We start from the raw sequence: 10,645 nt of genomic DNA on the forward strand, positions 1-10,645 counted from the left end.
GAGATGGAATCCATGTATCAAAATAAAGTATTGACTTTAGTTGATCCACTCGAAGGGGTAAAACCTATAGGGTGCAAGTGGGGTTTCAAGAAGAAAACCGACATGGATGGTAAAGTACAGACCTATAAGGTGCGACTAGTGGTAAAATGTTTCAAACAAATTCATGGTACAGATTATGATGAGACTTTTTCACCAGTTGCTATGGTCAAGTCCATCAGGATTTTGTTAGCAATGGTTTCTTACTTTGACTATGAGATTTGGCAAATGGATGTCAAAATTGCTTTCTTATATGGGAGCCTTGAAGAGGATTATATATGATACAACCTGAGGGTTTTGTCGATCTAAAGTTTTTTAAGATAGTTTGTAAGTTGCTTCTATCTATTTATAGATTGAAGCAAGCCTCAAGGAGAATGGACATTCATTTTTATGAAACGGTCAAAGAGTTTGGCTTTATTCAAAATGAAGATGAACCATTTGTTTACAAGAAGGTTAGTAGGAGCCATGTGACATTCCTAATATTATATATAGATGACATATAACAAATAAGGAATGACATACCGTCTCTATAGGCTGTCAAGACTTGGTTGAGAAATAGTTTCTCAGTGAAAGACTTAGGCGATACTACCTGTATATTAGGGTTCAAAATCTATAGAGATAGATTGAAAAGATTAATCGACCTAGTCGGAGTACATACATTGATATAATATTTCATCATTTTAGGATGCATGAGATAAAGAAAGGATATGTTTCGATGTCTCATGGGATAGTGATCTCAAAAGATAATTGCCCCTAAATCATTAGATGATAAGGGCCGTTTGAGAAAGCTCCATATGCTTTAGCAATTAGATTTATAAAGTGTAAAATGATACGTATTTATCCTGATGTTTCGTATGCTTTGAGCATGAAGAGCAGATACTAGTCTAATCCAGGTGAGGATCACTGGATAATTTTCAAGAATATTCTTAAGTACTTAAAAAAGGACTAAAGATTTATTTTTGGTGTATGGAGTAGATAGGGAACTGGTTGTAAAGGGTTACACTGATACTAGTTTCTTAACCTAATTTCTGGATAGACAATGATGATTATGTGTCTACGTCTGGTTTGTGTTTTCTCTAAATATAAGTTATGTTAGCTGGAATGGTTCACAGCAAGAACATTAATGATTTTATAATGGAAGCCAAATACATTGATACTTTTGAAATAGCCAAAGAGACTGTTTAGGCATGTCCTTAGGCGATATCACATTATTAATGAGATTAATGATCAAGGAGATATAAATGTAAAGTGCATAGTAATGATAGTGTTGCAGACCCACTGACTAGGCTTTGTCGATGGTCATACTAGTTCCATGAGTATTAGATATATGGGTGATTGGCTCTAGGGCAAGTGGGAGATTGTTAGTGTTTGTGCCCTAGAGACAACACTATGATGTTTTTGTTTAATACATTAGGATTATTAATGTTTATGTTCTATCGATTATTCCATTTATAATTTATTAATTCTTAATTTACTGCGATATAAATGTTAGATTAATAAATGTCCTTGGAATATTATATGCAATTCTATATCTCTAAGTACGTGACTTAGAAATGAGATTATGAGAATAGTATCAATATTCCTAAAGGTCCCTAGTCGAGTATTATTATCAAGGAACAATAATAATGCATTAAGACTGGTGTGTTTGTTGACTGATGATCACATCTCATTGATCATAGGTATAGTGATACTAAAGTCAAAAATACAGGCAGATGTATATGTACATGATGCTGGACAAACCCAATATGAGATTCTACATGTCTGTTGTGTCATAAGTAATTCTCATAATGATGTAATGGTCCTTAGACCTGAAGTCATTATATTTCTATACGAGAATTAATATAATTGCTTCCATTAAAAGTTATCCTTGACCGGGTAATGATAAAAGTGGACATTAGGTATATTATGAATCGTATGAGATATAAGAATGATCTAGATGGGATTTAACCCGCCTATTTTAGGAGTGATATTATTGGCCTCTTGTGTGAGCTAGACTATGAAATGCGTGGCCACGCTCAAATATTGATTTGATATGATAGTCTACTCATTGATCAAGGAAACTTGGATTAAACTATAATGAGGATGACACCTTACATGCCTCTAGTTTAATCTATAATATTTAGTTAAAGGGATTATATTACATTGTACATTATTCACGAAAGGTTTAATCGATCACCGATTCAATTATTATTACTTGGATATCAATGATGTATTACTAGATTCCACTCATTGTTTACGATTTTAAATTAATTTTAAAATTCGTTGCCAACGTAATAATAACCTATAGGGTCACACACAAAAAATGCCTGAAGGATTTAATTTAAATTGGATTTTAATTATATTAAAGTAATTCGAATTATTTATAATATTAATTAAGTATGACTTAATTAATTAGATAAATAATAATATTCGAATTTACTAATATTAATTATGAAATTTATTTGTTAAATAATTAAGTGTGACTTAATTATTATCCAAATAAAAATTTTGAATTAATAATAACTCCTAATTAGTTAAAAGTTATAATTCTTATTATACTCTCTATATAATACTTCTTGTGTGGCTGATTTTGTAAGCAAGACTTTTACTAAAACCCTAACCACCAAGGGAGAAGATGGAGAGAACAAGAAAAAACGAGTTTGTGCTAGTACACATTCAATTCTTGCGTTCAAGCATTCGTGTGGATACCGATGGAGCGTAGATCGCGAGAGCGGGATGGGTGGTGATTGAACAAGATTTGGATCTCCACTAGTCAACCAATTTGTAAAGCTTCTTAAGATAAACAATCTGATCTACGAATTAAATATTTATTTTTCGCATGGATCCTGCGGTGGGTTTTGAAAATTCTGATTTTTCATGTTTTTAAATACTGTTTTCGTTGCGTTTATGTGCTCGAAACCCTTCAATAACATCCCAACATCATATATCTTAGATCATTGTACTTCTATTTCTAACTCATAACCGGGACAATTATATGCACATAAATCACTTCATTAGTTGTTATTTCTATTTATCAAGTTTTAGAAATAATTTGGATATAAGTTTCAACTTGTAGACAATACTATGAACACAAAATCTAATAGTTCTCAAATAGGTTAAAAAAATTTATTGGTAAAATTTAGTAGAAGGGTTCCTTTAATTACATTATTAGTGTTTTGCACGATATTTATGACCGTCATATTGAAGGTCCTTGCTATTGGTTCTTAATTAGAAGCAACCCTACTTCGTTTTGATACTGCTGGTCTAATTGATTTGCTCTCCTTCTTTAAATGGCCCACTTGGCCACACTTGTAACACATAAGGTTTAAGGGTTTGTTGTTAGAAGTGTGTACGTGGAACTCGTTCGCATACAGTACAGAAACAGGTCAAAAGACATCGGTTATAAATCGATGTTAAAAGTTTTCAAAAGCGATGTTATTGCATGTGTGGAGAAAGGTCCAGAGTTTTAGACATCGTTTTAGACCGATGTCTAAGATACCAGTAGAAAACGGTTGTAGTTTAATAACTGATGTCTTTTTCTTATTATATTTCATTTTAACTCATGATCACCAGTTCAGTATAGTAATATATTGCAAATTATATCACTTTAAGTATATGACACACAAGGGAAAAAATATAAAGAGAACATTTCTTAAAATTAAACGTTGTAAATAAGCACCTTTGACATCGTCTTTTTCTGTGAGTGATGTTAATAATTGTCTTAAACATCGATTTTGTAGGCATGCTCAATTTATATCGTTGTTATTAAAGTAAGATCACATCAGTTCTCTTATAATTAACCAATGTTAAACATTCACATGACATCAATTATTTTCTTAAAAACTTATATATTTAGAATTTAAACATGCCATTTTATTAATTAACCGTTGTCTTTTATCATTACCAATATCAATTATTGTTTGTAAATTCTAAACTTGGTGTTAGGTAATTGGTATAAGAACCCCTGTGTTTGTATAAAAACAAACCAAAACAAACCAAAAACAAACGAGAATAATGGGAACAATACCAAAAGGAAATATTTTAACATCCAATAGCACGAGTATGTACTACTTAAATCCAAACATAGAAATAAAATGTACAAGTTAAAATTAGTACTTGTACTTTCTAAAAAGTGCATTGGCTTCTTCAGTTGGTGGCTTGGGCTTTTCTGCTTCTTTGGGCTTCTCAGGGGCTTTAGGTTTCTCTGCCTCTGTAGGTTTCTCAGTTTTCTTAGGCTTTTTGGGAGCATCATCTACAATCTGAATATTTTTAATAACCTTTTCACCTTTCAGCAAATCTTGTCGCGGATCTTCTCAAGGTTGCAGCACAAGACCTTGATGGCGACTTTTCTATTTTTTATGTCATACACCTGGTCTCGAATTTCTGTTTCCATAAAACCAATCAACACCATATATATTCAAATATCTTAGCATAGATTCATGCAAATAAAACAACTAGAATGAAAATTGTTTAAAATTGTTTACAGGCCTAGTTAAGAAGCAGAAAAACAGAGTAATAGAAAGGTGGGACTCAAGAGGGAATTTGCAGAAGACTTTTTTGATATTCAGAAAAATAAAATTATCTTTAGTTCAACAAATTAAAATATAATGATCCATAAAAGAACAAAACAAAACAATGAACCTCTACTTAATGGCATGCATTTGTTCGATACAATTATCTGCATTCGGCACGGAAAAAAAAGACAACGTAGAAGAAGAAATCTGAATGCAAAATGAATGAAACATGTTTAATAACAAAGAAGGTACATCTTCCATTATATCTGTCAATTGTCAATGTAACTTGGACTTGTAGTCTATATTTTGTAAAATTTCGGGAAATTGCATGATATATGTGGGGTCTGGGTGTGAATGGAGTATATAAGCACTATTATACTGAGTCCATATTTTAGATTACACAGGCCGGTCAAGGCTTCCTTTACCACTTCTCCATACCATGATTCTTAGGCCTATATTTTCTTCTACCTCTAGACCATTAACATAAATAAAAAACAACAGAACTATTTCTTAAAAACGTATGTGATTATCAACTAACTAGAATCCATTTGATAGAGGAGGTGGGTTAGTGGACAATTATATTAGTTAGTACCATTACATTAATTACTTTGCTGACTTTTGAAAATCATAATATACATACTTATTGCTAGAGGTCTCCTTGCATCTAACATCTCACGTAAGATAGTTTTCAGTTTCCTAGACAAATAACCTTAGTATAAAACACCTTAATCTAATATATGTTTAGATTCTCTTCTCTCATACAGCACACTGTTTACCCAATGGAAATTGCATCACAGGTGCTATAATTTTCCAAACTTTAATTTGAAACAAGCATATCCGTAAAACCGCAGACAATCTCTATGAAGCGAGTGCCCCCAACACACTACAAGAAACATTTATAACATCCCACTGCTTGCGTGGTATAAACTTGGCCGACCTTACTGCAAGGTCAACAAGTGGCATTTATAACAATATCAATTTATACTTCATATTCCAAATTGAATGAAATAAAAACATATTCCGACTAAATATAAATATGTTGAAAAAACACAGGGGCACGTATATAAAGTACCTCGTAACTCTGTCACCTCGAAAGATTTTGCCATAGTCTGCAGCCGTGAGAATGACAATTGTATTAGCAACAAATAGTTACAAAAATAATATCAGGTACCTCAACGAATAAATGGTACATACCTGAGACTGGTAATTCCATATGCACACAGTGCCAGAGTACAAACTTGCCAGAATCCTATGAAAACTGACACACATAAAATCACAAGGATCAAGGACCGACTTATATAACATTTATATTAATATAACTGGATTACATAATATCTTCCTCAATGTCCAATTAAAATAATTTAAACTTCACTTAGTAGCAAAAGACGGACGCAAAATCATAAAACAAAATACAAGAATATAATAGATATTGCAGTCAATCAGATAACACATACAACTTATATATGTACACAGGGATTAATTTAGTAGCAAAAGACATCCAAACGTCCTTATCTATTAAATCTGAAAATAGTATATAATAGTTTAACAGAAAATGCAAATAATTCAAGAAAACATGCAGTTTAACAATAAAAAAAGATAAACAGCTTGAATAAGACTATACCCGACATACAACTTAAATGTGTACACAGGAATTCATTTATTTGCAGAAGACATTCATACATCCTAATATATTTTTCTGAAAATAATATATAAGAATATAAGAGATGATGCAAAGAATTGCAGAAAACAGGCAACTTAAAAAGACATTCATACATCCTAATATTTTTTCCGAAAATAATATATAAGAATATAACAGATGATGCAAAGAATTGCAGAAAACAGGCAACTTAAAAACTACATAAAACCGATAACAATAATTACAGAAACGAATTCGATAACACAGGCAACTCAATAAACTGAAAACTCAACCTACCAAAAGATAACTCAAACAAACGTGAAATGCAATGAATTCGATAACGATAACACGAAAACACGAATAACGAAAAATTATCATGGCTCAGTAGGATGTAGATCGACAGACTTAGCCTTACGTGCAAGCTTCTCCAATCACAGCTTCTCTCAGGCAAATAGAAATACAAATTAATAATGCTCGCTCATCAGCCTGTAAATATTAAAGGTGCATGTGGCAACATTACTAAAAGTGTAATCTATAACATAAAATTGTTTAACAACAAACAAAGAATATTGCAGCTGACTAGTTTGAGTATCATAGTGATATACGCTTGTTGATGTGTTTATGGTTATTTTTTGCTGAGCTAGTTATGATGGAAACATGGCTCATACACTGTTTTGCATATAATTTGAAGTACAAGAACTCTCTAGCCTTGCAAAAAAATTACAACAATGTAAAACTCGTGTCCCAGATCTACTATATTCACAACATTAATGAGAACATAACAACTTGAAAGCTTGACATATACAGATGTTATACCTGAAGATCTCTTATATGACTTTCCAAAAATGTCCGTCCACAATACGGAAGCATTGCAGCCGGAAGACATTCACCTGTAACAGGATCAACCAAACCAAGCCTGTCTGCAGAGCCTCCCAAAGGATAAATTTCTCCTAGGTCTGGAATGCTCTGAAACCAAATAAAAATGTTTATATCATTATATTGTTTGGAGTAAGATATCTGCAATGATACATTAAATAATTAGTCAAAAATATACAACCAGATTATTTATAATATGCAAAAATGTTCGAAAAACCCAAGACTAAAAAACCGAAATCCATCACCAAGTAATACAGTAAAATCAATTGATAAATCCATCAAATTCAATTTAAATTATAATCATCAATTTTTCAACTAGCATTCAATTAAACATACATTACACAAAAGTTAATAAGACAAGAAATACAAGTAGATCAATTTAACAACCAAAATGATCGAAAAAACCGACAAAATCTTCATCAAATTATATCTCAATCACTCCGAATTCTTCAATATTTCAACACGCTGATTCAGCTCCTCAATCTTCACAACCAACTGTGTAACCGAAAGCAAAAGCCAGTAAAACAACAACATCGATGTAATCAACAGCGCATTACGCTGACTCTTCATAATAGATTTCTGGTGCCTCAAGTACTCAGTCGGCGTGCACGACTCAGATGATTCACAACTCAGCCGAGTCTCATATTTCCAGTAAAACAAGAAATACAAGCAACACCAAATTCCATGTTCACTTAATTGAAATTAGGGTTTATATATTTGGGGTTGTGTAGTGAAAATAGGGGTAAAATTAAGGTTAAAGGTTGAATAGGGATAGAGATTTGTGAGAGAGAAAATGAGAGAGAGAGGCTGATTGAAGTGAGAAAGAAAGATAGTGGGGTAAGGGAGAAGGGGATATAATTGGGGATGGGGGAGACTTTTGTTGTAATAATTAACGGGGAAGTATCAATTTATTTACTGAGTCATTTTTTTATTTTTTAAAAAATTAGATTAGACAACGTTCACATTTTCAACCGATGTAGTCATTTTTTTTGTTTTTTAAAAATAAAGATTAGACAACGGTTATGTTTTAAATCGATGTCTATAAACCCTTTAAAATCATTTAAAAAGCAAGCAATGTTAAAAATCGTGTTAACATCGGTGGCTTTTCAGACCGATGTTAAAAGGGTGATGTCTTTTACTATGTTTCTTGTAGTGATAGTGCCCTACTTGTCCACAGTGGAAACAATTTACCATGGGCATATTACACTCCCCTCTATACTTTCTCTCGCATATTTTACAATCTGGCAGTGGGGGCCTTGATTGTCCTGACTGGGATCCCCTGAGCTGCCTGCCACTTTGGCCAACATTCGTTCCTCCCGATCTCATGGCCTCTGGATTTCTTCTAACTTGGGAGGCTGGTCCCTTACCAATCTTATTTGAAAGGTTCCCACCAGTGGAACTTCCCTTCTGACTCTCAAACCTTTTCTTTATATCCTCTCTCTTTTCCCGTACCCGCTCACTTCCCTTCTCCACAATAGTAGTTCTCTGTACTAGGGTAGCATAATTTGTTAGCTCTAACACAAACACCCTATTTTGAAGCCATTCGTTCATCCCCTGATAAACCTTCTTGCCTTTTTCACTTCAGTATTTATAAATTATGGCACTAATCTTGATAATTAAGTAAATTTTTCTCCATACTCCGCTAAGCTCAAGTTATTCTGCTTAAGTTCTAAAAATTTTAGCTCCATCTCTCCCTCCATGTAACTGAGAAAATATTTCTTCAAGAAAAACTTGGTAAACCTAGCCCAAGTCACCACTCCATTCCAATCTATATTCTTTTTAGACTCCCACCAATAATTTGCCTCTCCCTTCAGTAAGTAGGCAGCAAAAGTAGTTTTCTGATTCTCAGCTACCCGCATAATCTCAACGGACCTCTCTAATTCCTTTAGCCAAGCCCTAGCTACCACAGGGTCGGTTGTTCCCTCAAAATCAAGATGTTTTAGTGATTTAAAGGCCTGAAAGGAATTGGACACAGTGTGTTGGGGAACAAGTGGTTGCTGCGGGTTTGGGTGGCGATCTAAATTCTGCCTCAGCAAGTCCATAAATTGGTCGATGGGATTTACTTTTAGGTCACTTCCCTAGTTCCCGGTTTCTTGTTCCTTTTCTTCTTCGTTATGCTCATCATCATGCTCATTATAATCTTCGTGGATATCTCCGTCCGAAGTACTATTGTTTTCACTGGCTTCATTCTCTGGTTCAGGGTGTACTCTCATAACTCTCTATCTCGGTGGCATACTTCTAAAATTTCCAAAATATTTATATTAATTCCACCTTCAAGTTACATCTTTAAAAATATTCTCAATTATCTCCTAACCACTGATCACCTTACTCGATCAGTTTTCATTTTAGCGTCGAAATAAATTTAATGTAGATAATATAATCCACTTACGAAAAGAAAGAATTTTATATCTCCCTGAAGCAAGTATATAAGTAAGACTTCTGGCACATCATTTGGATAAATTGAAGTAACCATATACTTAGTCTCTTATAACAGTCTTATCAAGACTCACCATAGATTCACTGGTCTTTTCCTCCTGTAGGTTCCAAAATCACTGCTTCATTCGTGGCAATCATATATAGCTTTAATAAAGTCTTTTTATAATTTAGGGTTTCGTAACTATATCCGTCATTCCCTTATAATTGTTTCATGTTCATGTCTACAACTCTCTACTCAATATCTCAACAGATGACAAAGATCTACGAATTAATATATGCATAATTTCTATTAAAAGTCTTCTTTTCTAATAGATTCTGAGATCACCGTCTCACTCATTTTACCTATATACAACCTTATTAAAGTCAGACAATCCATTCCCAATATCCTTACTTTCTAAGGTAATCCATCATGGTCTATTGTACTAGGTATATTCTTGATAACATTGTCAAAGTATATAATAAATCTTCCTTAAAGGAAACAATGTCTTCAATACTATAGTAAACACTATCTCTGGTGAAATTATCGTTCACAGGGAATTTAAAATCACGCATATAAAATAATTCTTTAACCTATTCCAGGTAATAAGTAACATTATTTGTATGGTGAAGTTAAAGGTCTTGGTCCTCATATATATTGTTTCCTCATAGTAACTATACAGGACTAAGAGTAATAAACTTCATGCTATTTGTGTCATCCAATAGTATTGGCATTTACAGTCTCCACCTCAATTGCCTCTTGAGATTTCGCCCCATATCTTATATCAATGCCTTGGATAATTCATAAAAATTTCAAAATCTCTTCTCATCATTATCAAAATCCCCTCCTTGTGCCTTAGAAGGGTCGGCCTCATATGGTAATCTAGTCAGAAGTGTAACAGAGGCACAATAGCCATCTTATCTCTCTCTTGATGCTTGATTCTTGCTCTATCAAACTTTCTTACCGCCCCTCTATCTGGACCAATGTAAACATATCAATATCAATCTCAGTATCTAACATTGCTATAAGCTCTCTGTCAGCCATATCAATTGTGATCGCTTCAAACTCTGAGGTCTAGAGCTTAACGTCAATAATAATAATAAAAATATAAATAACAACTAAACTTAAATAAAATACACAACTACAACACTACGAACCCCTAACCAAGATCTTGCCAAGTTTAGGTATGAG

At 33.2% G+C, this 10,645-nt stretch overlaps 1 protein-coding gene across 7 annotated transcripts; it reads right to left on the bottom strand.

Annotated features, from left to right (window-relative positions):
• Positions 1–4,027: 4,027 nt before the first annotated feature.
• On the bottom strand, positions 4,028–7,917 carry LOC141708642 (uncharacterized). Of its 7 annotated transcripts, none has more exons than XM_074512378.1 (6): positions 7,429–7,904; positions 6,982–7,131; positions 6,581–6,651; positions 5,724–5,787; positions 5,602–5,638; positions 4,028–4,384 (listed from the first exon to the last, which is right to left on the bottom strand). In XM_074512378.1, the coding sequence occupies exons 1-6, from the start codon at positions 7,459–7,461 to the stop codon at positions 4,377–4,379; spliced, it is 363 nt and encodes a 120-aa protein (XP_074368479.1). In that variant the 5' UTR covers positions 7,462–7,904; the 3' UTR covers positions 4,028–4,376. The 7 variants fall into 7 exon arrangements, 5 of the variants coding, with proteins under 5 accessions (XP_074368479.1, XP_074368476.1, XP_074368475.1 ...); XM_074512375.1 differs by having other exon boundaries at positions 4,028–4,398; positions 5,724–5,778; positions 7,429–7,902; XM_074512374.1 differs by having other exon boundaries at positions 4,028–4,398; positions 7,429–7,899.
• Between the last annotated feature and the right edge of the window lie 2,728 nt (positions 7,918–10,645).

The sequence above is a fragment of the Apium graveolens genome, chromosome 2 (genome assembly GCF_009905375.1).
Source record: "Apium graveolens cultivar Ventura chromosome 2, ASM990537v1, whole genome shotgun sequence".
Lineage (NCBI taxonomy): Eukaryota > Viridiplantae > Streptophyta > Magnoliopsida > Apiales > Apiaceae > Apium > Apium graveolens.

Bases quoted from the DNA above. Each gene is read 5' to 3' on its own strand.
- LOC141708642 (XM_074512374.1), bottom strand. From the start codon at position 7,461: ATGAAGATTTTGTCGGTTTTTTCGATCATTTTG. The intron at 6,652-6,981 runs GTATAACATCTG...TAATATTTACAG, and splicing joins GTCATATAAGAGATCTTCAG to GCTGATGAGCGAGCATTATT. The intron at 5,788-6,580 runs GTAAGGCTAAGT...TATGTGTGTCAG, and splicing joins GTGATTGGAGAAGCTTGCAC to TTTTCATAGGATTCTGGCAA.